General features: G+C 33.5%; 2 protein-coding genes across 2 annotated transcripts in view; both read right to left on the reverse strand.

The window, feature by feature from the left end:
- The window catches only part of LOC149484264 (uncharacterized), a 252,038-nt gene that overhangs the window by 194,233 nt on the left and 30,035 nt on the right, over positions 1–27,770 (reverse strand). The window lies entirely within an intron of this gene.
- Bub3 (mitotic checkpoint protein Bub3) lies at positions 16,215–27,518 on the reverse strand. Its single transcript, XM_089701741.1, has 7 exons — positions 27,466–27,518; positions 25,473–25,787; positions 25,176–25,400; positions 24,653–24,923; positions 23,913–24,045; positions 23,014–23,441; positions 16,215–16,669 (listed from the first exon to the last, which is right to left on the reverse strand). The coding sequence occupies exons 2-6, from the start codon at positions 25,683–25,685 to the stop codon at positions 23,285–23,287; spliced, it is 999 nt and encodes a 332-aa protein (XP_089557867.1). The 5' UTR covers positions 25,686–25,787; positions 27,466–27,518; the 3' UTR covers positions 16,215–16,669; positions 23,014–23,284.

Below are 27,770 nucleotides of genomic sequence, written 5' to 3' on the forward strand. Positions count from 1 at the left end.
AATTTCTAATGAATTCCCTATGCTTTTATTATCTTACTAATATTATAAATGCGAAAGTTTGTGAGGATGTGTGTGTGCGTTTGTTACTCTTTCACGCAAATTCTACTGAACCGATTACAATGAAATTTAGCACACATATAGAGGGTAACTTGGATTAACACGATAGTTTTTATCCCGGAAATCCCACGGGATCGGGAACTATGCGGGTTTTCCTTTGAAAACGCGGGCGAAGCCGCGGGCGGAAATCTAGTATGTATCTATTATATAATTCATAAATAAATCAAAGCATAAGGAATTCATTCATTCATACATTAAAACATACTCAGTAGGTTAAGCTCCTAAACGCAGCAAGTTCCTGCAGATTTACTTTTAAGTTTTACTCTATTATAATAAAAATGATAATGTGTATAACAAACCGTCGAAAAAGTCAATAATGTGATATCAAATATGTAATATACTCACTATAACAAGCAAGATGAAACCATCGGTACAGGAAATAATAATAAAATAAACGGAGAGTCCTTTACATTAATACAACGTGTTAAATCTCAAATACAAGCGATAAATTAAAATAATTGCATCATAAACGACAAATAAAGCAGCGAATTTCGATCGAACATACTAATTTCGAGTACCGTTTGAGTTAGATGACGGTAGGGTTGCCAACTTTATATTTATGATCTTAGAAATTTATAATTGCAAAAGTTTGTAAGAATATTTTGAAGTATGTTCATTCCTTTTTCATGATTTTGCACTTTGCAGGTGGTTTTTACGACTGAACAGGTTCTGATGAAACTGTGCATTAATGTAGCTTATATATCAGACTTTTATGCTTTTACTTACAGGTTCGTCTGCAGGTATAGGTAACTTAAAAATCTTATAATACATGGCGAATAGTAACTATAGTACCTAAGTTTCTCTGTAAAAAAAATAGGTAATACCCACATACCCACGTCCCACATATCGCTAGGAATTATACATTCCACCAATATTCAATGATTAGATAACTATTTTTACCTATTAAGATGTTTACCTGTTAAGATGTTTAAGATGTTTTACCTATAAGATGGCATTGAATAGAGCAAGACATAAACTTTTATGGTGAACTAAATAAATTATTTATTTCAAATTCCTCATTTTTGTGACAAATATTTCCAAAAACTCACAGTTGACAGCCCTATTCCTTGCGCTAGTAAAAGCGCGAACGATAATTCGCCAATCCCAATAATAGGCCAAGTTAAAACGAAGATGTTCTAGATAGGGCCGCGCCACACTTGTACGCAAGTCTCGTAGACCTTCGTAGCACGCTCTACGGTGGAATAAGAATATAAATATATACATATAAATGAATTTAAAAAACACATACAAAATCAATTGTAATGTAACGTCCTGCTAATTTGTATCGTTACTTTAAATAATACAATAGAAACGAATTAATATAATTTTTTTTATAACAAAAATACATATAATTCAACTTCCGCAAATTTTACTACCATTCTTTTCATTTAAAGCTACACAGCTGCCTTCAACAAGAATGTTTGATGAATGAAAGATTCATACATAAATCGTAATAATACCATAATCATATTTTTCAAGCTTAATTGGAACCATAAGATATGGCAACACCAACGTTTTAATAAATTAGACAAGTATTGTACCAGAGATAATATAATACGAGATAATACTAAATGTGGTAGACCCCTCACCTAATGATTTAATACATCATCACACAACCTCATTAAGGGGGGAACCATAAAACGCTAGAGCTTGCCCCAGCTTGTAAATTATTTACCACGAAATGCTCACATAAAATCGATGGACTTAATGGTATGCAAACGAATTGATACGTAGGCGTCTTCTAATTGGTCAATAAAGCACACATACATAATAACTTTCATCTAAGTTCCGTGTAATGACTCCTTAGCATGTACCATAAATGTTCCGATGAGATCCAGTGCTGGGTTTGAACTTTTGAACTGGAACAAGTCAAGGAATTAGCTATAAAGTTTGACAACATTGAGCTGGCTTTACTCTAGTTATATATTTTTACTAGCTTCCTCGATATATAATAATATAAATTCATAACATCAGGGCATTCATTCTGATTATGGCGTAATATGAGAAATATTCTAAATCTTTGACAAAACAGATATCAAGTTATAACATTTGAAGCTTTACAATCACATCCTTCATTCCTCACAATTTGGTGATTATTATTTTAATAGTAGATAATATTGCTTATTTTGTTAGATATTTTGTAAAAAAAAAAAGGATACACATCATTGAGATAATATTACTACGTATGGAGGAGACACCACGAACAAAATCTGTGCGCCATTTTTTTGCTTTAACTAAGTTTTAAAAATTATTATCTAGTTAGGTTCTTACCGATGAAAGTAATTCCTTTGCACATTTCCGTATTATTTGTATTATTTGTGCAATATCGTAACACACACGAAGGCATATTTGATGCGTTTCACTTTAAAACCATTAAAAAAAACCGCTCAACATACGTCATGTGGCGTATGTTGAGCGGAACATAAGTGATGTAGGCGATGTCGTCTCCATATATGTATATCTCAATGATACACATACAGGATATATTACAAAACAAGTAATAAGTTTATACAGGTTTCGCGTATCAAATCGCAAACTATTTTTCGGCCAAAGTATTCGATATAATTTGTTATTTTACGACCATAAACAACCCAAAATGGCGAACGTGCAATAAAATGTGAATCCTCAAATGTCAATCAAAAAAATTAAAAAAGAAAACATTCTAGAAATGTCAACAATTAAGACCAATCACACAAAAATCCGGTGATCCTAATCGAATTCACGCCGTATGCAGTAAATTATTTAACAAAACAGATATCTAATAAATATAAGCTAGCGATAAGGCCACATATCAAGCCACAGCCTATGACAGCTGTCGCATAAAACCCGCATAAATTAAAGCTAAAACAATATCAAATAAATAATAATTCATTTAAAAAACCGTCTCAAGACACGCGACGTATCACATTCGAAATATATACGAGTAAACCCGCGGGAGGTCCACTAATTATTGATGATATGCATATATATGATTTTTAACGGGGCTATATTTTATGAGCACTAGTAAATTATGAAAATTTGGTCTTATGCTTGAATTATTTTACGGTGACATCAACTTGTTTCATAAAACACCTAGTTTTTATTATTTTTAATGCACATTCTCATTCAGTTTAGCATAGTAAACACAATAGCATTAAAAAAATGCAATAAATACACCAGTTGAGCTTACCTATTTGCTGTAAAAAGCGCATGTACACTACATTATAAAAATTAAAAATTGTGAGCGATAAAGAATATATAACTATAACTAAAGAACGCGGAAAAAATAGTAAACTTCTTATCTATTGCAATATAATTTCATCCAATATGGTTCCATGATTCCATCTGTAAATGAAAATATCTATTGACCTCTCGTGCTAAACAACTATGACCCAAATTTAATTAGTGAAATGTATCTGAACGAATCGATTTAATGAATAAATAGCAAACAAAAATCACTATTCGAAAGCTGCCGACACATTTTTATAGGCGAAAATTATACGCATTCACGTCAATGTTACAAAAATTAGCAAATAGTCCGACGAACGATTTACGCAAATTAAAGTTTGGTTTTTAATGTTTTAATCGATGTATGTAAATCATTTATCAATCAGCAGAGATGTGAATATTGGTAATTGGAACATTATTGACATAGCAGCTCACTCTGACTTCATCATACCTAATCCTCATCAGTCAATTTTTTCCATAGCAGGAGCAAAGGCTTAGTACATATAAATTTAGTAAAATTTTCAAAGCTGATAAGTTGATGGTTTTCCAACATGTCTGGTTCGTGTAGAACTTTTTGTTTCATCGATGACAGTGGGCTCTTGGTTATATGGATAATCTGACCCTATCTATTTCACTCTATGGCCGAGTTATACCTATTACAAAAATGTTTTCCTAAAAATATTCATCCTCCACTCCACCTAATTTATTGTAAGAAGTTATTTATAAATTTATAACCGAACCAATATCTATGTCGTGGTCATATCGTAGATTTGATCATTTCATGATATGAGTGGCCATTTCACGAAATGGTCACATATCGTGAAATGGCCAACATAGTTTGATCAGATCGTTAAATCGTCAACGTTTCACGATTTGGTCATCCACATTTGGCCAGATCGTATAAAATATAAAGAGTCCATAAAATATTAAAAAAATTCAGAATAACTATATTCTAAAAACTTGTTTAATGTCATTAAAGTTAGTGCCGCGGCAGCGGCCGACGAATGCCAGAAGCGAATCGTTTTTGCAATAGAAAACAGTAAGGTTAGGTTAGGTTAGACTTTGATAAACAACGCACGAGCCGAGCGAGCAAAGCGAGCGTGCCGCGGCAGCGGCCGGCGAGTGCCAGAAGCGGATCGCTTTTTAAAAAACAAACAATTATAATAATATAGTAGTAGTTTCTTAAATTATTTTATTTAAGTCGCATTTTTTCTTAAATACATATAAGATATCCACATTTTCCATAGTACTCGTACCTCTTCGTCGTAAATTCTTTGCTATGACTTTCTTCATAATATTGTTATTAAACGAATTATGAAGTTTTTAACTGCGAATAATTTAATTTTCGCCAGCGGCCGCCATCTTATCACATAAACACAGAGCTTGCAGCGCCTCTACCAACGATTAATGTAACTATTTTACGATATGATCAAATAATTTTGATCATTTCATGAAAAAACCGTGCGTTAATTGGCCATATCGTGAAACGATTTCTTATCATTGATCTGCCCAAACCACATCATGATGTGGCCAAACTAAAATGGCCATTTCACGATATGCGACCATTTCGTGAAATGGCCACTCATATCATGAAATGATCAAATCTACGATATGACCACGACATCTACATAACGATTTTGCCATAAAAGAAAGCAGACAGACGATCCCAAATATCAAGTAATATTCGCATACATTATAAGGATTAAGTAATAGATATTATTTTGTTTTTATTAATAGACATTATAGTAGGTGTCAAATGTCCAAATGGTATTGTTACACAATCTGACCATTGCAGGCGCCATTGAACAATAGCTATAAATTACATTCAAATGCTTGCGTGTGCGCAAAACCTGGATCAAATATCGACTACCCGTTTTAAACATCATTTCAACGTAAAATACTCCCTATTATATACCACATAAATGTCACTATGCTTTGACAAGAACAATTCAAATTAATATGCTTATCGCGAAGGTAATATCAGCGACACTTTATGCAAATTTTATAGATCTCAATACTATTAAGTATGTGAAAACTATGAGTTCATTTCAATCGTTTTAACGAGGGCTGTTTATGAGTTTCATTTCATTTAAAAATTAGCAGATATCGTCTGTTTGAAATTAGCATTGCGTTTTGCACTAAGTTGAAAAAAAATCTAAGGGGAAACTCGAAATTACAAAATATACCTAGTAGTAAGAGAATACGTATCAATCATTATTCATTTTCAACTAGTACGTATAATATTATATGTAGGTAGGTATAGTTCAACTAGACACGACTCATCTGTGGAAAACAAAATGTCCAAACTATACCAACAGATTTAGGTATCTATAATACAATAAATTATTTTATACAACAAATTCTTATTGTCCTTGCTTAATTTTATAATAGGTTATATTATCAAAAATATTTTTATTTAATTTAAACCCACATAGTACCTATGTTTCAAATTCTCACTATTAACCATAATTAATTAATTTGAATTAATAAAAATCTTATAATAATCACGCAAGTTTACATAAAAATATGGACAAATGAACATAATAATAGAGATTCCGCAAACGATTTCATAATCATGAATAATTAAACCTAAATCACTAATATACTAATATAGATACATATTTATTTATACTTCAAAATCAGTAACAATGCTACCAACATTAATTCAATGTTTTAATATATTAATTTTTATTACACATTTATCGTTATAGAATATTTAGATTCTTAATATTTAACTACTAAGTAACACTTGTTTAACGTTGCGTATAGCTTAAAAATTAAACAATTTATTAAAACTAGAAATATGTACCCTTTAAAATACTAATAAGTAATAACAGTATGAATGTACCATACGTGCACATTAATTTCATCCTTAATTATTATTAAAAAATATCATAACTACAAAGAATTCAAAACCATTTTACACAGTGTAAGCATGCTCATTTCAAAACAAACATTCCAAATTTATTGTACAATTTCGATGAAGAAAATTAACTATTCATAAGCTGATGATAATTTAAAGCTTCATAAAACAAAGACTCACGATCCGATGACAATAAAAAGTATGCCATTCACGTATTTATTACTCGAATCTAGTGACCTTTGGTAATCAAAACCATAAATTTACTAAAGTGTAATTGAGGCGCGCCTTTTGATACAATTTTTATAGTCTGTTTTTATGTTTGATTAACGCAAACGACGCACATAGATTATAAAAATCAAGAAGAATGCAGGTTTAGATTTTTGCCAATAGTAACTAGTTATTAGTAAAAAAAAGTATAGTAAAGTATTATATTATCTGTGCCAATACACCAAGAAGATTTTATTGTTTACGATTTGTCATCATTTAACGAGCTGCTCTTGACTTGGTTTACTGTGCGATCACCCATCTAAAGATCAGCCGTGCCAAAGTTCAGCAGATAATAAAAATATTTGCAACATCTGACCATGAAGATTTATTAGTACCATATTTGTAACAAAATCCTTTAATAAAAATCCCACACAATAAAAATCATCCTAAACAGTTTTGACAAATCAAACATTGAAAACTCTCTCCAAAATTATCATAAGCTGATATTATTTTTAACATAGGCTCTCCACTTCAACTTTAAACGCCAATAATTCAAGTTCAGTGATGGGAAAGGCAAAAGTATCAATAGCCTATACTTTATGAGCACACATTGACCCCACGTGACCTCTACGCACAAAGCCCGCCCACGCGAACCGTATAACATCGAATCCAATACATTCTCTCAAAATTTTACATCGAAAATCAATTCTTACATCACATGGGTAAGCTGATTACATTCGAGTGTATATAGTGCGTTAATTGTCATCGATTTCCTAACGAATGAGTCTTTTTAGATCTACACGTGCCGTTTGCCCAAGCGCCACATGGATTAAATCATCAAACTAAGTTCCTTTCAAATCTCCACCCGTCATTCAAAAATTGATGCGCGTTGCTGTAAACACCATAAGATTAAGAATATTTCTTCATTTAGGAGCTATTGCTACATTGCCATTTTAAAATAGCGGAACCAAGAATGTATAGCGCATGGAGACTGGAGTCCTGGGTTTTACAGAAATTATTGAAGAAAATATTTACAAGGAATATTAAGCTCAGTATCTAGTATGTACACTGTACAGTGTTCTATATTCGCACAAGGATGCTATTACTCCCTATATACCCCACAAATATATACAAAGCTTATTCTCAAATTAGTCTGAAATCACATTAAGGAAAACTCTCCATACATACTTTTCATTTTTATAACCACATTTAAAGCCACCCAAGGCGTGTTCACAATAAATGCCCACAATTTACAATATTCTTAACTTGATGTTGATAGGTTGTTCTTAGCGCGCATAGTAATGAGACAGCGTGGAAAAATCGTCCAGGTGGCCTTCGGTTATGACTCCGCAATATAATTCAAAACTATGTGTGAAGTGAAATAACTTCAGTTATTTTGAATGCGAGATCAATTGCAATAACAAATTATTTATTGGCATCAACGAATTTCCTACAGGATACATATATTATTGCAAGAAAAAATATCTATTAAAAATACAATAACGGGTAATGTTTTGACTGTAAAAATGTAATTTTTCCTACCCTCCGGATATTTCTGCATTTAAATAAGTTAGTCAGCTAGTACTAGTAGGTAGTAGATAAACGTTAGCCGAGTAGCTAACAAGCTAGTGACGTTGTTGCTATATCGATGAAATTATACGTCTATCTATACAGCAAAATATCTTCAGAATTTTAGATAATACCTACGTATGGCATTGTTCACAGCGTAGAACCACAGAATATATAATAGTACCACGTATAGAACTCTATTTTAAGCTTTAAATCTTTAAACGTCACAATTGTCTCATCTACCAATCAGAATCATCGTACCCCACTAAAATAAAAGACCTCTTAATAGAATTTAAAAGATGAATATGAACGCATTTTTCAACACAACATACAAAGTAACGCCAATATAGAAGCAATCAGGCTAGCACTTAATAAAACAGTCTTCATTCGTTCATATTAAATATCATAAAAAACGACGCAATTTCCCCGAGGCGAGCTTATATTACAAGTGAAATGTATTTCACTTCGCTGCGGCCGATTTGTCAAATTAGCAAAACTATTAACCCGATGCTCTGCGTTTGACTTTACAAGGCATTTGTTATGGTTATAGAACACCCTGTGAACCGTAGTGATGTGTTTCATATCGATAATCGAGGTTAAGTTAAAAGATCAATTCATATATACAACTATGTATCAGTGCAAAGTGCGCATGTCATGCATTTGCGAACATTTTCTTTTAATTTTAGTTACCTTAATTTACACGTATTTTTAAATGATACTGAAAAAAAAGAATTTCGATGCATTTCATAGTATCGCAGACGATCAGTCTGTACTCTGGTGGACCGAGAAATAATAAAATATATAGTATGGATCTAAGTTTAAATTGTTTATTTCAAAACCTAGGTTTAATATCCACAAATAATTATCATATAAATGCACCATTGCTATTCTAGACCAGTTTCCCTTTCGCACGTACAAGCAGAGCTTTTACCAATAAAATATGAATTATCGATTAAACACACTTGTCTGAAACACTGGTTATACTTACTTGTAGTCTTTAGAACACATCACACCGTGTGACCACCCTGCGTAGTGATGTGCCGAGCTATCGATAAAACATGTTGAATTTTTTAAAGTATGTATTTATTTAATATTTTTTAAATTAATTTAAAATTATAATGGAGCTTGTATGTGTGTTAACTTTTAATTTAGGTATCCGCCGCGTCCTGTAAAGTGTTAGAATATTGGTTTAAAAATTAATATGTTTCAATACATATACATAATAATATTTACTCTTTGTTCAAAATATACATCTTGATTTTGCTTACGAACAAACAAAATATTATTTAACAATTTCATGACTCGGTTATGTGAATGCACCTACTAAATACAAATAAAGTGAGATGCATCATAAGATCATTTAAAACCTGTTAAGATATTCACAATAATTAACAAACAGCAAAGGAACAAGAAAATATCAATAAAACACGAGACCACATATCAAGATACTTAACTTCGCCGGAGCTACATTTGTCAGTGTTTGATTAGCAAGTGTTGCGCCAATACTGTATCTATTAATCACGAGACAGAAAATCCTATTCCACAACAGATGGTATAAATTACAAACTAAGGATTATATAAAATAAGGGACACGTTAAGCTGGCGAAGTAAATTGCCCATCCCTACTGGTACTTGTAGACACTGAGCAATAACATCCTCTCTCCGCCGCGTATATTTAACACTATTGAACAAAATTCTGACATATCGATACACGAAAATCAACTCTACAGCCTTAAAAATAAAGTTTATATATCCCGCATGAATACCTTTGCAGGATTCGCGCACTATTTTGCGTCAATCATGTACTAAATTGAATCTTATCACGTGTACATAAGGCGGATAAAACCGTACAAATATCGTTGTAAATTACGAGAATATATAGCCCGCTGCGCGAATAGTGCGTTTTGATTTATCCGTACAAACTCGACTCGGTATTAATTCACCCGCAATTTGTCATAGCATGTGAGAAAGTGGTATATTGTTCTTCTTCAACGGGATAATAATAATAACAACGCGTATTATTTCACGTAGTGAGCCACCCAGTGGACGATTTATTCGATCCGCAAGTGTGACATGGATGGCAAATGGACTTATTTATCGTTTCTTTTGTTTTTTGAGGTTTTGGGATGGATGTTTAATTATGTGCTGGAAAATAAGTTTATAATTTATATTCATTATGTAGTATACTTTTGAAGTCACTTATTTTATCGCAATGATCTCTATAATATTGTGCCAAAGTTCAATGATAGTTTTGTTACGTTCTTCTTACGGATCATTTGCAATTCTTTTGACTTTTACAGTTTCTTTATTATTGAAGTGAAACTTCTTTATCGGGGTTGAAAGAAAATTTAGTGTAACATTTTTTCGTTACGCGTGACATTTTTCCGTTACGCGCCATCTTTTTCTTATCCCTACCACGCGTGATTCGACGTATTTCTGTAAAGTTGCATATAAGTACCTAGTAAATTTTTTTTGAAAAATAAGGTCATAAAGAAGTTTCACTTCTTACGTGTGTACACTAGTACACGCACACATTTTTTACTATTTAGAGCATTATTTAGCACACAATAGGTACTTTTAAATACAAAAATAAACATTTCCACTCAAATTAAGGTTAAATTGAAATAATAACAAAATACATATATACATATATATTAAATACATACTTATTAGGTACTTAACCTTTAGACTCGTAACTAAATCATGGATTAAGTTTTCCTCCTCTAGAAGAAGATATTGCAATTAATGAATATAATTAATTTCGAAATAATGTTAGGTACATATACATATTATGTTAAGACTAAACATAATTAATATTTAATATCAATGTTCTATTGAATACATAATTGATAATTTATTAAATAATTCGTTCCTATTATCAGTTACAGAATAGGTAACTCGACTTGTTTTTTTTAGAAAGATTTATTCATTAAATATTATTCGAATTATTGTTTAATATTGTATGAATTTATTTAATTAAGTAGATAATTATAATATGTAAAAGGAAATAAATCATACTGTATACATAACAATAGTGCATTCATTTAAATTATTATAATATTAATTTTCTCTTTACTTATTCATTGCTGCGATAAACCATCAACCTTCAGGTAGGTACTAGTTGACTAGTGTACATTTTCCGATACTTTCCACTATGAAGTATGAAGTTAAAATTAAAAGCATTGGCGTAGTAACTATTTTGCGAGATGTGACATTAAACAGGAAATTAATTAAAAAATTAAGTACCTATTGTTCTCTATATTATCAATCATTAAATAACCTTTTGCTCAAGAAAAACAATTCCACCACAGGGCTGTCCATATCACTATAGTCTGTCCACTATAAGAATTGCTTTTTGACAGCTCGACGGGTGATACCAGAAGTGATGTTCAAAAGATTATCGACTGTTGTACCATTTCAATTATAAATTCAAAATATTATCATAAATCGAATCAGGTACGTAAATAATAATTACAACGTAAACGTACTAATAAGATATGTAATAATAAGACCACATATCTATGCATTGTATGTTAAAACTAAACTAAACTAATATTTTATTATTTATTGGTTTCTATCTTACAATTTGGTTGTCTTTACGTTTAAATTATATAACATAATAGAAAAGTTTTTCTGTATCGGATATATTTTACAGAGTATTTCTATCGATTATTTTAATCTATCGACCCATCATTGAATAATTCTGTGTAGGCATCACTAAGTGGGCGGGACCTGTCCATGAAGTACGATAATTACTTGTATGACATTTTAACATAGACAATTCAATTAAACATAGGCGTGAAGCTGTCAAAAAGCAAATAATATAATGGACAGAGTATAACTAGTCACTAGAGCATATAAAATAACCTACAAAAAGAACTCCTGGCAACCCTCAAACAGCGTTGAAGGTTGAAGTGACCATTAGTCATTTTGAAAACACTCGGCTCAGTATGAGAAAGCGTGAAGAGGCTGATTCGGCACAATACATCTGTTTCAGAGATCTCGAGAGGTTTCTGGAGTAATTCCCATGACTCGCTTACTGGTTAGGGCAGTCTAGACTATAATTGAAGAAAATTATGTTATATTTTTCTGGCGTGTGTGGTTTAACATACCTAGATTTTGTATTTAGGTAATGATTAAAATTAATTTTACTAATGACGTTGGAAACGAAATTATTTTGTCTAATCCTGGAAACACATACCTACTTACCTACTGAAAAGTACTGCTAAATCGATAACAATAAGTAACAATTAGTTATTTATTCTTTATTTAAAGTTTAATTTAGCTAACTGTTTTCACCATTAAGATAACACATCCGTTCATAAACCTTCTATAAAAAAATTGCCAACTTACATTACCCGTTATCAAATAACATTCCAAATACGGCTTTAATGCCACTATGCAATTTCAGTAGCCGTCCAAACGCCTCTCCGTATCACTAAAAGTATTGCCACTATTAAGGCTTATACATGCGCTAATAACCTTGACCATACTAGACGGATCTCAAACCTCTCCCGCTGCACCTTCTTTTTTCCTCGCATTTTGTATTTAAAAATATACTAATCAGTGAAACAAAAAATCCTCGTCAGGGACTGTTGTGTAACTGATAATTTATTAAACATAAAATTTTCAGAGCTCTAAGTCAGCAGGTTACGAAGTTTATAGAGTATTTGCGAAAAAATCGATGACCACGGCACATTTTTTTTCTAGAAATCTATTAACTTTGGAAAAAATTCCTCGCGAGCAATTAAAGATCAAAGACCATCCTATTTTATATATTTTTTTCGGTATTGTGCTTTATGTTGTACCAGACTTTATAGAGGTTGAACATAGTCGAAATTGCCGGGTAACGCCTTAAAAACAGAGATACAAAGTGTTGATTTTTATTTATGTGGTCAATAAAGACGTGGGCAGTAGCCGCAAGCGGCCGTTTTGCCGCCATACTCGCTCAGTGTTGCAATTTAAATAGATAACTAGAGTAATTGACTATTTATTTACAAGAACAAGCTACTTAACGCCATTGGTTTAAATGAGCTCGGTTTATGTCGTATTGAATATCATTATATTTCTACTTATCCTGGTTTGATTTGTGTGACAATAACAAGTACATTAATTATTTATTTAAATGTGTCGCTGTAATTTACGCGTTGAAATAAATAAGTAATATGTGACTAACAGAATACCTATACTTTTAACAGATATAATATTATGTGTATTTTCTGATTTAGTTATGCAGTTTCATTAAAAATATCACTAAGTCAATGGGCGTAGATTACAGCATAATAATTTATTTGTATCTAAGTAGTTTAAATAAAAAGTAGTTAGGTAAGTATAATTAAAACCAATTCTACAAATTTAAATAAAAAATATAGGTAAAATGTTTAAATTCACGACACTACTACCTACTATAGTTATTTGTTTTTTCGTAAAAATCAGTTTCTGTAAAAATTAAAAAAAAAATGGTAAAAAATTCAAAATTTTTACCTAGATTCTACTTACTATCCTTGGTAGGTACTGTGGAAAATTAAATTATTGAGCTTTTCTACTCAATATATTCAAATTATAAATTATCAGAAATTACTTGCAGTGAAAGGAAATGACTATTAGCAGATGGTTATTAAGTTTTAAAACAATATGAGCTTACCCACCAAGAAGGTTTCATTGTATTAGTTAAAATTACTTCCTTATGTGAGAATGCAATTATATGCAAGGAATACATTTGCAAACATATCGCCATTACAACGCAGCTAACATTTCTAAGAAGGTGGTCGCAAATATGTATTGTTTGATCGGCAATTTGGACCGACCCAACACTTTCTTCCTGCAAATACATTTGCACAATAATTACACGAAAATATGCTTTACCCTCTAGTAATAAAGTGCGAAGAAAATCGCGAAATAGCTTTTGCGTTAATTGCAAAACCCGGCTCGGTGTGTGCTCGCGAAATGTGCTAATTTGAACATTTTAATGTGGTCATATACGGTGTGGTAAAACGCTTAGAAATTCCGAGTCAGTATTTTTAATTTGACGGGAATGGAACACTTGAATCATCTCGACAAATAAGGTTGTATGAGAAATGTTTCGAGATTATCTCTTTCTTTTATTCGTGTTTACGGTTGATTTGCGTCGATTGTGACGCCCACGGCCGTTCGATGAATTAGGATAGATGTCATTGAAAAAGTTGAAGGGGTAAAAGCGATAAATTGTTGGTTTTATAACTTATTTCAAAATAAGTAGGCTAACTACTTCAAATGAAAGATGTTTTAATTTTTTTCAGGTATCGATTCATTTTTTTTTAGTTTTTAAGTGTTTATACAGAAACAATTCTTTACTCGATGTTAAAATATACTGTATGAACTATGACTACAGATAATATTATTATAACTACAATTATTATACTAGTAACTAGATTTCCGCCCGCGGCTTCGCCCGCGTTTGCAAAGGAAAACCCGCATAGTTCCCGTTCCCGTGGGATTTCCGGGATAAAAACTATCCTATGTGTTAATCCAAGTTACCCTCTATATGTGTGCTAAATTTCATTGTAATCGGTTCAGTAGTTTTTACGTGAAAGAGTAACAAACATCCATACATCCATGCATCCATACATCCATACATCCTTACAAACTTTCGCCTTTATAATAGTATTAAGATTAAGATGACGTTTAGAAATTAAAATTTTTAACGGATTTTTGACGGATTTGAAACATATTAACGTTTTATTCATTACTAGCATTCCGCCTGCGGCTTCGCCCGCGTTTTCAAAAAAAAACCCGCATAGTTCCCGTTCCCGTGGGATTTCCGGGATAAAACCTAGCCTATGTCACTCAGAAATGATGTAGCTTTCCAACAGTGAAAGAATTTTTCAAATCCGCCAAGTAGTTTCGGAGCCTATTCAATTCATACAAACAAACAAACAAAAAATCAAACCTTTCCTCTTTATAATATTTGTATAGATGTATAGATATTATTATCCCAACGTTTCAAACTCAAACACTGTGTGCTCGTTTTAATCGTTTTAAGTAGATTTAAGTAGATGCCTACTTCTATATATATATATTTTTTCAATTACCAAACTATATTTTTATTTGAGATAAGAACAGAATTTTATATTTCACTACGCCTATAGATTTACATTGGCAATATTTCCAAACGACTGTAGCCATAGAAATCTAAATAACAAGACACATAGAAGGGCTATAATGTCATAATTCGTATGAAAACCGCTGTCGCCAAAATCAACACATTCAAACCGAAAGCTAAACAGTACACACAAGTAAACTATGTCTTTTATTGGACAGCTTGATTTTAGTGAAAACTAACTTATCTATTAAATTAAGCTTTTGAATATGTATCCTAACGCACGAATTTACGGTTTATTTTAGAATTACATCCCTAAGTATATGAGACTTTTTGCTCCAATACGAACAAACGTGATAATAAGAATGGTCGACTGTGTCATTCATTGTTATTTCGATTACTATGGTGACACTCGTAATACTTGTAAATATTCTATAATTTTAAGGAAAAACGGCATTATTTCTAAAAAAAAATATTTTCCGATGAAATATTATTCCTTTATAAGTATAACTACAACTTGTGGAAGAATTTCCGCAATGGGAATTGCTGAAACACACCATGTATACACTCATACGTCTCCAGAGCAACTGAACAGTGACGAATGCACTGGTGATGTGCAAATCACCTGAGTGGCGACAAGGTCACGCACGCTTACGACTTCTAGTGTCTTGTTATTTAGATTTCTATGACTGTAGCCGTATGCGTGTTTAGTTTGCGTCAAGAAAATTAAATATGTTAAAATTTAATAATATTTATCTTCAGTAAGATTCTGTTCAGTCTGATTCTAATACACTTCACTATTTCCAACATAATAGCTACAGATCTATTAAAATATGTTTTTGGGCTCTATTCTATACGAGAATTTCCACGGATAAAATTATACTTTGCAGAGCGAATTCGGTGATAGAATTGGTACAGTAACAAAAAATATACTTACGTAAATAAAGTAATGTATTTTATATATCAGACTAAAAGGGAAGATAAAGAAATATGTACGTGAATTTGTACGCGGGGTAAACCTCGCAGCACAGCTAATATTAAATAAACATTATATTATATTTATAATATTTCTCAAACTTTTAAAGCGCCTACGATATCTATTGATAAATTGATAATATCATTAGAGACAGAAACACAATATCAGGTGATAAAATAGGATTAAAAAATATAAACCACGTTTAAAATTAGATTTATTTCCAAACTTATCAGTACAGTTCTTATTATTACATTAAATCTAAACATTTCTCAGCATCCCAGTAGATATACTTAGTTAGTGATATTGTTCAATTAAAAAAGCGCTTTTTAAACAGATCTTTCTCGTCATTGAGCGGATGTGAAAAAATGGTTGTCTGTAAAGTCGGTTTACTGACGGTAGTTGAACGTGACAACATCTTAAGGCCGATTGTGCTTCTTTGTCGCTCGTTCCGCGCTCTCGCTTGCACTTCAAGCCTACATGGAACGCCTCAGAGCGAGGTAACGCCGCATGACACATGTTTTTTCGTGCGTGCAGCCGGCTCTATCGAATTATAAGACGTTGTCACGTCAAAAAAATTGTTGTGATTGTTAGCTGCACAAGCATACTTTAAAAATCTATAGAAATTGCATTGTACACTTCTATTATAAATGTTCTATTATAAATGTTCGGAATAGATAAAATAATTAGATGGTCACACTGATAGTGGAACGCGATGTATTCAAGTAGCAGTCTATCGGGGTCCGCCAACCGCGCCGCTAGCGAGCAGTCGTGTATTTAGTGTTTTATCGGCCTACACGGAAGATAGTTATCTGCCGAGCGCATCGGGAGCGTTATTAAATTCGGCATTCGGCCCACGGAGTTTTTAATATGCATAATAGCTGTGTTTTACCTGAAAATAAAACACATATTAAATACTTACCTATATTTGAAGCTTACTTCATTGAGAAGGTACCTAGCTTTTTCCGCCTATTTTGCCCTCTCTTTCCGTTGTATATATGCTATCTCTCTCGCACACTTCTCCACCAGGTGGCGGGGCGCACGATAATGTGCGGGCGCTGGATGTTTTTTCATTGAGTCGAAATCCACAACAGGTGGACGTTAAGTGTAAGCTTCAAATATAGGTAAGTATTTAATATGTGTTTTATTTTCAGGTAAAACACAGCTATTAAACACTTGACCGTAATTTGAAGCTTACTTCATTGAGACCTGTCTGTTACCCACCTGGTGTACAATGTGACGCCAATGTGAATTTGAATACATAAGTAATTACTTATTTCTTTATTTGAAAGAGTAAGGTGTGCAGATAGTATACCTACTAATAAATCACACAAATTTTTATATTATATAATATATTAACAATCCCAGATGAAAAGTTAATCAAATAAGAACCAAAAAGTTAATCATAATGATTAAAAGTATTAGAACTTATGAGATTGGTTCAAGCGTACCTTAGTTAACCTTTTTGGGCTTGAAAAGTTAAAGTTACTACAATTTCCACTATCTTTAGCGTAAATCTGCGAAAGCGCCAGTAACGACTTTCAATTACGCATTTAGATGTTACTTACAAAATGAAGCAACAGCTGATCCCGACGAGGCAAAAATACCTCAAACTCAAACCTTTATTTATTCAATTAGAACTCTGCAGAAGCATCATTGAATCATCTTAACATAGAATTACCAAATGTCTCAACTCACACAGTTTTAACCCAACCTGCTACAAGCGGACAAGAAGAGACCTTGGTCCTTACTTTTGGGGTCAGAAGTAAATTTAAAAGGTCACCCCTTGAATAAGGCAATAAAATAACAAAACAGGTAAATGGTTTAAATTATAATACAGATTTTTAACATCCAACTAAACCGTGCGGTATCTTTTAATGTTTAGAGCCAACGTCGCAATCATAATCTAAACATGGCTGGTACTTTCAGTACAATGCATGAATTATTTATTTAAAACTGATAGGTCATAAACTCTGTACTGGAAACAAATATACTGAACTCAAGAGACTAAAATGATAAAGAGCTTATCTGTGCCCCAAAACTGCAATTACTACAGCTAAGTACGATACTTTTAATCAATTCAGTTTTAAGATATAATTATGATTTACATCAGAACTTATATACCGAAAGTCTCGGGACTACATAACGTGACTTATTTATAATAGCGTTTGTGCATAACACTAGGCAGTCAACAGCTATATGAACGTCAGATAGGAAAAGAGCCAAATTTATCCAGTCAGTAATAAAGGATTTTAACTATACTTATTATAATTCAACCAACTACTACTAGCTACTCCGTACGTCTTTTGGGTAGACGGAGGCAAATAGGATTTTTATTCCAACTATATCATTTGATATTTTGAAAATGTACTCCACATTTTCATACCGTCAGAGTCATTTTGCAGATTATAGCAGTGCAGCACTGAACACTGTCTATTAGGTGGCTGGTGCTGCTGACCGGGCCTTCAGTTCCGCTTTCCAGAATACCTTCACCCTTCTAGGTGCTACTACTACTGAAATAGCGGTACTCTATCGCGTCGTTCAGGTCTCTAACTGACAGGATTTCTCATATTATCGTAACAACCTCGCTCGTTCTAATGCTGGGGCCACACTAACAGGAAATGCCATTAATTAACGCGATAATGGACGTTAACTTTAGGTGTAGCCAGTATTATTTAACAACGGCATTAACATTGCCGTTTGGCGAGGCGATAGCTTTATCGCGAGAATTAACGCAATGAAGCGGTCACACTACGTCCATCTTGCTAGAATTTTAGTAAAATTAACGCCGTTTTTATCGCCAACAATCGGCATTCACGTTGACCGTTCAAGTGTAGCCACCCACTTAACGCCTTAAAAATTATCGGAATAATTATCGCGATAAAGGGCATTAGACGTTAGACGTTAGTGTGGCCCCAGCATTACGAGAACAAATTATCGCCAAGGAATTCTGCTGCAGGATAATGGCAAGAGAGATTATAAGCTTAACTATGCATTATTATGCTCAGGAATATGGTGGATTTTGAATACTATCGTCGTCTGAAAGTATCTCCTTTCGATTAACTTCATTAAGGATGCAGATCTGATCCCATCTTTGTTCCGTAGGAATGCTACGACAGTCTAAACGTTACACTGGACAAAGAAAATTGCCCTAAATATAGTCGGTTGTTCCAACATCCGTAATATGGCTAGCCTACCTTGCTAGCCCTTGATTGTAACTGCTACCAATGCAGGCATTGCTCTCGTGTTGTCCACAGTTGTGCGAGTGCAAAAATGAAGAACAGAGCTCGTGGGGAGCTATGTCCAATGAATCTGTGTTAAGATTATGACAGTATAGGACAGTTAGCTGTGGATGCGAAGACAGGACATTACTTTATTCATCCGTAAACACGAGAGGCAGCCACGGACAGCGATATAGCAAGAACTAAACTAGCAAAGTTTAGTTCGCTTACCAGACTTATATTTTAAAAGCCGTATAGTCTGTACCTACTGCATTTCATTTATTGCCCCCCCCCCCCCCTCAAAGCAAAGAAATGAACAGTCATTTGGTTTCTCGTTAGGGTAGGGGTTCCAAGTAATATCTAATAATAAGAGGCTTTTGTTTGGATAGATTGACTTTCCGTTATTTATCCTCTATCCTATGTAACTCAACAGTCAGTATTCTCAGTATTCGTTGAGTACTTAAACGTTTTACGTAAATAGTTGTATATAACTTTATTATATAATATAATAATCCTGGTGGGATGACAAGAAACTTGTCTAACAAACGATTATCCTAATCCCTCAGCGATTTATTGTTTGAGCCCTGAAGAAAAAACCTCATGGGTGCAATAATGAGGTCAAATGGGTTGAAAAACGAGTCAAATAAATTGCCTACAAGACCGGGCAACTAAAATAGGCCTATGAGAGGTCAAATATACGTAATCAATCGTTTGAAATTTGAAATTTGATTTTGAATCAATCGTCATTTGTTACATTCAATCGCTTTGCGATTAAAAAATCTCTTCCGATGTTTTTATATGAAAATTGGTCGGCTAGTGCCATTGAATGACGATACCAAACATACCGTTGACGCAAGGCTTGGTGACAATCCTCGAAACCACCGCCACAAATCATCTGCGAGATGATATTTGATCCGACTCGCCTTCCTTTGTTGTGAATAGGCTTTACATTGGTAAATACGATTTGTTCAATTCCAATTTCCATAATAATTGGTAAACCAATGGTGGTTTCCTGATTCCTGAAGCGTAAACTTTTAGGATACGAAGTATCAATTTCATGCGCCCATTATTTGACGTCTCTAACCTTTATTGTATTTATTAGGTCATATTACTATACTGCCCACTGTGAAGAAGATTTCAAAACCTTTTTCTACCTACCTTAGAAGAGTGAAGATCCGATACGGTCATATCCAAAACTTCTTTCGTGGGTCCTCGTTGACGAAAGCAAATATCTATGATCATTTTAATGATCAATCCTTTGTATATTTGCACCAATCGCCATCAAAGCCCCGCGAGGGCTGATATATATTTGCACCATGTCTCCGTGAGGTACTGTTGTAGTCAAAGCCCCGCGAGGGCTGATATATATTTGCACCATTTCTCCGTGAGGGACGGTTGTAATCAAAGCCCCGCGAGGGCTGATATATATTTGCACAATCTTTTCCGTGAGGGACGGTTGTAATCAAAGCCCCGCGAGGGCCGATATATATTTGCACCATTTCCCTGCGAGCGACAGCTGCGCGAGGGATGTTTGTAACTAGAAATAAGTAGGGCCTGCCAAAAAATGCTTAAGAGACACCCTGCGAGGGTGGATTTGACCTGGCTAACCCCTGCGAGGAGTAGTGGCCACATTTATGTATTCTGCTTCGAGCAAGAATACACCTTAGTGCTAATATAAAATTAGCAGTAAATAATCATTTAAATAATATAGCAATTAACAAGGTCCTTTAACTTATTTTCCAATGTTAGCGACAACTGTCCAGGATGAATTAATAAGAATTGATTTGACAATGGTAATTAATTATTATGTTTATATAAAAAAGAACCTAACTCTTTAATAAATTCATAATTCAAATCAATTCACTAAATTTTAAAATGAACTTCGATTCATATTTATTTTTGTTCATGCAATCGATGTAACATTTAGTTGCTTTATATCCGTTTTAACATTCCTTACGAACGCAACCATACCGTCGTAGGACGTTATATTTAATTGCACAAAATAATCTCCACTCACCCGCAATTTTTTACTTTTTGTCAAGGTGTACAAGTTTATAATATTATTCTAAAACGTTAGAAGTGAATTGTAAATCCTTTGAAATAAATGTATCTAAATCTAATTTATATTAAGGTATCTCGATAATTATTATACGATAACCCTTTCAGCACAAGTTCAGTAAACCAAAGAATTGAATTGTAAAATTTTGGTACTTACTCGTTTAAACAAAAAAGTTGCATCATTTGAAACATAGGAAACGTAATTTTCAATCAAATTAGCCGTGTGTAATATGTCTATTTTCACATAAAAACGGATCAGAATAATACTCATAAAAAGGACACGTATAGACTACGGATAGTTTTGAATGTGTGGTACATTCATGGTACGTATCTACTATACATGAGCGAATTCCATCATTATTCAGTTGAGCGGTAACTCCCGTACGATTTATAAAATAATATCACAACATGTTCTGACATGTCGTGACTTCTTGGAGCTGACTCATCTCGTTCGATAATTTTTAGTAATAAACTATTATAGGAATTCCGAACCGTTCCTAGCGATAACGACAATGTAATAAAGTCGTAGCAATGGATCGTATGCCTGTAAAGCTTTGAGTTGGCTCATATCCATACTAAGTAGGTATTAATTGTAATTTTTCCAAGAAAAATTCACTTGTAACCTTGTAATAAAAACACATTATTAAAAATGAAATAAATAATTAAAAATATCTATATACAAGAGAGGGTATTTGATATATCTAGTAATATCAAATAATCACAAAAGTAATATTAACGATTCGAGTAAAGCCGAACGGTAACACCGTTAAAATAGCTTTACTCACAGTATTAAAAATTCAAATATTAATTAGTACATATTGCATAATGAAATATTTCAAAAGAAAAGTTACTATTTCAAGTAAAATGTAACGGTTGTATCGTTAATTTTAAATATCTTTATTCATGCTATTAAGTATTTAAGTATATTGAAAAATAAACTATTGCTGAAGGATTCATTAAAAACCTCAGCATTTTAAATAAAGTCCAACGATTATACCGTTGACTTTAAATTAGAATAGATGTAAAAATAACTCACTGTACCGATCCGACGGGATACACTTTTTAACACTTTTAGCACTTGCTTTAAGCAATACTTAATACTTAATAGCACCAAGGTTGTAGTCTTGTAGACAACCTTCTCGCGGCGGAAGCTAGACGCCAATGAAAAAACATCCAGCGCCCGCACATTATCGTGCGCCCCGCCACCTGGTGGAGAAGTGTGCGAGAGAGATAGCATATATACAACGGAAAGAGAGGGCAAAATAGGCGGAAAAAGCTAGGTACCTTCTCAATGAAGTAAGCTTCAAATTACGGTCAAGTGTTTAATATTGTGTATTCTTAATTGATATTAGTAATCACGCGCTGACCGCGAGTTGTTATTGTGAAGTGAAAGGACGACGGCAATGGCAGCTGTACTGTGGTGACGTACCTACACATTAGATTGTCTCTTTTGCATTATCTTTTATTATCTATTATTCCCGTAAATATAGTTTTTCCTCCCCAAAGGGTACCCTATTGTTTTGACTAATTGACTGACCGACACACCACATATTATGTGCAGTTTATGTTCTACGCAACGTGGTAATCTCAGGTATGTACCTAGGTTTGATATTACTATTGTTAGTGTATAATGGTAGCAGAGCAAAATAAATAACATACATAATTCGTTGGTATACAGAGAGTGGTTCGCCGACCACTGGGTTTTTTGGGTATACGTAACATTGTTGTTAGAACAAAAATTAATATTAATATTTCCAAGATCGTACATGTAATTATTAATGTATAAAAATTGAAAATGTACATGTAACTTTTTTGCTTTGTTCGTAATTGTCAATCAAAGGTTTGCAAGCAAATTTTACAAACAGAACTAAAAGCAAATATCGTAAATGTCCAGAATTTATACCATACACATATGAAAAATCAAACTACCATTCCGCAAATAGCAACAAAACACAACAATATCACAACTGAGCCATCTACGGGTGGGCCATTCATTTAGGCTTCGTCTCTTGGTCCGTCACATATCTGATGTATATTATGTCTTCCGGTTTTGGGTCCTCAATCTGAGTCTCGTCAAGTTGAGAGCAAGCGATGGCTAATGCTGAACCATCGTGCGAGAAACTTAATGATGATACTGCTGTGTTGTACCTGATGATTTTAAAGTATAAATTTAAGTGAAGTCCCATGTCCCCTAGTGGGGTAAGGGGCAGATGCATAAGATGCATTATACATCTGTTTCACTGATCGATTTTCTTTAGGGACAAGTGATCAGCCTTCTGTGTCCTACCAGAACGAGAATTTTTTTTTTCTTCGTCTCAACCAGGAATCGAACCCAGAACACCTCGGTGCTACGCACACGCGTTAACCACTGTACCAAGGAGGTGGTCAGTATACATTTAAATAGAATTAAATCCACTAGGCGGCATTTGCATTTGGCAACGTCGCGCGACGTTTATACAATGTCTATTATGTGAAAAATAATTCACTTTAAACCACACAATATTTTTTTTAATCATTTTTAGTTTGAATTAAGTAATATATTTGTACCTAATTAGATTTCCTTACATTGTTTTGTACAATAAAGTATTATAATAAATGGTTAAATAAATTAAATATTACCTATGGAACTGGCAGAGCCTCTTCTTGTTGAATCCATCCCAAATGTTGACATAACCATCGGAACCGCCCGTCGCAAATGTGTTGTACACAGAATGGAAACTGATTGCATTGACGGGATATATTTTTTCCACACCTGTAAGTATAACAATTTAAAATATAACATCACTACATAGTATAAAACAAAGTCACTTTCTCTGTCGGGACATAGGTCCCTTTGTATGCTTAAATCTTTCAAACTACGCAACGGATTTTGATGCGGTTTTTTTTAATAGATAGAGCGATTCAAGAGGGAGGTTTTAGTATATAATTTATTAGGTTTAAGTCAAAGTTGGGGCGAAGCCGCGGGCAGTAAGCTAGTTTCTTCTATAAAATAAAGAAAGTTACAAAATGTCATAGTGTTTTTTCTACTTGACAAATCTATGAACAGTGTGTTATATTACTGTAAGTACATAATATATTCTTTTTCTTATCCTACTAATAATATTATAACTGCAAAAGTGTGTGAGGATGGATAGATGGATGTTTGTTACTCTTTCACGCAAATACTACTGAACCGATTACAATGAAATTTGGTATGTAGGTACCTGAAGACCCAGAACAAGACATACTTTTTATCCCAGAAATAAAATCAGTCTTGATTATATCTCAGTGTATGTTCATTCACTTCCCGTATTGAGTATAATTCCTTATTTCTAATTGTATAAATATAACAGTATATAAATGTATAAACATTAACACACCTCCATCTTTTATCCTATGGCATTTGAAGGCATACTTTTTCTTCTGTACTTCAGGGTTGCTGTCCAAATATTCAACAGCGACTCTGCCCTCAATAGAGCTAAGCACATAACCCTGCTTATTCGGAAACACTCGTATACACCGAGTCTGGTATTTGAGAGATGATTCTCGCCTCTGGTTCACATGACCCATGTTACGTACATCCCAGACAAATATCTTGCGGCCTGATGTGCCGACTACAAACTTCTCGCCGACTATGCTCATTGTGTAAACCTGTAATTAATTAAAAAAGTGGGATGGAGTCGATATCTATCCATTATTATAGAATTAAATGATATATGGAGTAAAATTTGAATTCTAATTTTATTAATTATATACAGAGCTATTTTTTAATATATATTATTTTATGTAATGGAAACAAGGCATATGTATAACTCATAATGACTTGCTGCAAGACAATTCAAGTGTTTAAAATACTTAAATGCTAATAAATAGAACAAATAATTTATTTTTAAGAAAACTAACCCTCTCATTCCCTTGATTGTATGTCCCCACACAGTTTGGCACTCTGCTGTCCCACATTTTGACAGTCCCATCCCAACTGCCAGTCAGCACTGCATTCACCTCACTCGCAAATTCCACGCATCGTATCGCACCCTTGTGGTCTCCTAATATAGTTTCAGTACTCGCATTCAAGTCATACATTTTAAGCGTCTGGTCCAAACCACCGCTATATGAGTGGACCGCATCCTGCAACAGTAACACATAAATATTAACATATTTACGTAAAGAATAGGTTACAAAATAACACGGTTATCTTACCCTGAAACAAACGTCGAGTACCGGCAACTCATGGGTGTATTTATGCCTTTCAATATTAGCGGACACATCATAAAGTCGCACTGAACAATCCCAAGAGGACACTAAAAGATACTGGTTCGATTTTGGCGCAAACTTAACACTTGATATAGCGTCCTCGGGGAGGCTTTTTAACTTAAACTCTGTGCGGGATTCTGCAACCCGCGTGACTGTCATTGTGGAAGCAATTTTGTTAACTATTAAGAAACCAACTGAAGAAAATAAAAATCTTGCTTTCGTTGATTGTAGTTCAAAATTCAATAACGAATTCAATTAATACTCGCCGAGGCTCGATATTCGCCGAGGTTTCGACAACAGGGAGCTTACAATACTCACACTGCTAGATCTGAGCAACGCTTTCAATAGTGTCGATCATGATGTATTGTTAGCTGTACTACGCTCTCTTAATTTATCTGCCTCGGCCATAGACTGGGTACATAGTTACTTGGAGGGACGTCGACAGCGTGTGCTGATCGAGGAGCTTTCTTCGACATGGTGCAATGTCTCTGCTGGCGTTCCTCAGGGTGGCGTGTTATCTCCCCTCCTTTTTTCCATTTTCATCAACACAATCTCCACTAATATTGTATCATCCTACCACATGTATGCGGACGATTTCCAGTTATATAAACATGCCTCTCTTCTCGAACTACCTGAAGCGATTTTACAAGTTAATAGGGATCTTGCAACTATTGTCAAGTGGTGCAAGAACTATGGTTTAACAGTTAATCCAACAAAAACTAAAGCTATTATATTCGGAAGTAGGCAATTAGTCTCAAAAATTGACTGGACCAATTTACCTAATGTTATCGTTGATGATGTACTTGTCCCTTATTCCACTCAGGTTAAAAATTTAGGCTTGACGCTCGATCAAACCTTTTCTTGGGACGAGCAAATCAAACAAGTGCAAAAAAGGGTATTTTCATCTGCATTTTCGTTACGGCGCTTACGGAACTTTCTTCCAATCTCTACCAAAATTACGTTGGCACAATCTCTTCTCCTTCCTCTCCTCGATTTTTCCGATTCCTGCTATCCTGATATTTATGAATATCAACTGGACACCCTTGAGAAGCTTCAAAATTTCTGCATAAGATTCATTTACGGTTTACGCAAGTTTGACCATGTTTCAGAGTTCAGGAAAAGGTTAAACTGGCTTCCTATTCGTTATCGCCGGGATACTCACGTGCTTCATCTCTTATACTGTATACTATTTAGCCCTAAGACTCCGCCGTACTTAAAAGATAAATTCAATTATTTAAGTTCTAATCATTCTATCTCGCTTCGATCTACTAATCTGTTATTATTAAGTACTCCTATCCGTAGTTCTAACTTTTTTAATAATTCCTACACAGTGCGCGCTATTCAGCTGTGGAATGCGTTACCTGAAAATATCAGACGTGCACAATCACTCTCCTCCTTTAAAAAGCTACTTAAAGACTATTACCTATCCCAACAGTAGCTTCTTCAATTTTCTGTTACTACATATTCTTTTTTTTTTTTTTCTCCCTTGCTTTCCTGTTTGCCTTCTGAAGCCAATCATTGTTTTATTCATTATATTTATTTGAGTTTTATTTTTATTTTTCTTTTATTTAGTATGTGTATGTATAGGTATATATGTGTATATGTATATATATATATATATATATTTAATATTATATGTATTTGTAGTATTGTATCTATGATTATTGTATTTGTTTATTTTTATGTAGGTGTATGTTTATATAATTATATATTTATTTTTGTTGTTTTTGCATTAATACTCTGTTTGTATTTTTGCACTATCCCATAATCTTCTTGCATTTCCTCTCCCGCCAGGTTGCCTGGTAGAGATTGCTGTTTAGCAATAAGGCCGCCTTTTGGGCAAATTATGCTTTTGTATTTCTACTTCTTTTTGCATACTATTGTTTTCTCATATTTTGTTCAATAAAGAATTATAAATAAATAAATAAATAAATAATACTGTAAAGATATGTGCGACCTGAAGTCTGAAAATAACATTTTCTGACATTTGACGGTAAAGCTTGAGTTGCCAGTTGTTAGAGCGCCATCACAGAGCGCCATAAAATAAAATATATTCCTTTTAAATAAGAAATATTTATTGTTGCTTGGCTCATAATTTATTTTTCACATAAATAATAAACTATCGAATCAAATGCATATAAATAACAATTTATATGATTTAACTTTCTTATGACCATAAAGTATCAGCTTATGCGTACCATAGACAATGCATGTAAGCGACATACGAACGCATCAAAAAAAATT

The sequence above is a fragment of the Colias philodice genome, chromosome 12 (genome assembly GCF_061535455.1).
Source record: "Colias philodice isolate Cphi_HAF_F1 chromosome 12, ilColPhil1 Martin Lab GWU primary, whole genome shotgun sequence".
In the NCBI taxonomy this organism is placed as follows: domain Eukaryota; kingdom Metazoa; phylum Arthropoda; class Insecta; order Lepidoptera; family Pieridae; genus Colias; species Colias philodice.

Bases quoted from the DNA above. Each gene is read 5' to 3' on its own strand.
- Bub3 (XM_089701741.1), bottom strand. From the start codon at position 25,685: ATGACAGTCACGCGGGTTGCAGAATCCCGCACAGAGTTTAAGTTAAAA. The intron at 25,401-25,472 runs GTAAGATAACCG...TTACTGTTGCAG, and splicing joins TACTCGACGTTTGTTTCAGG to GATGCGGTCCACTCATATAG. The intron at 24,924-25,175 runs GTTAGTTTTCTT...AATTAATTACAG, and splicing joins ACAATCAAGGGAATGAGAGG to GTTTACACAATGAGCATAGT.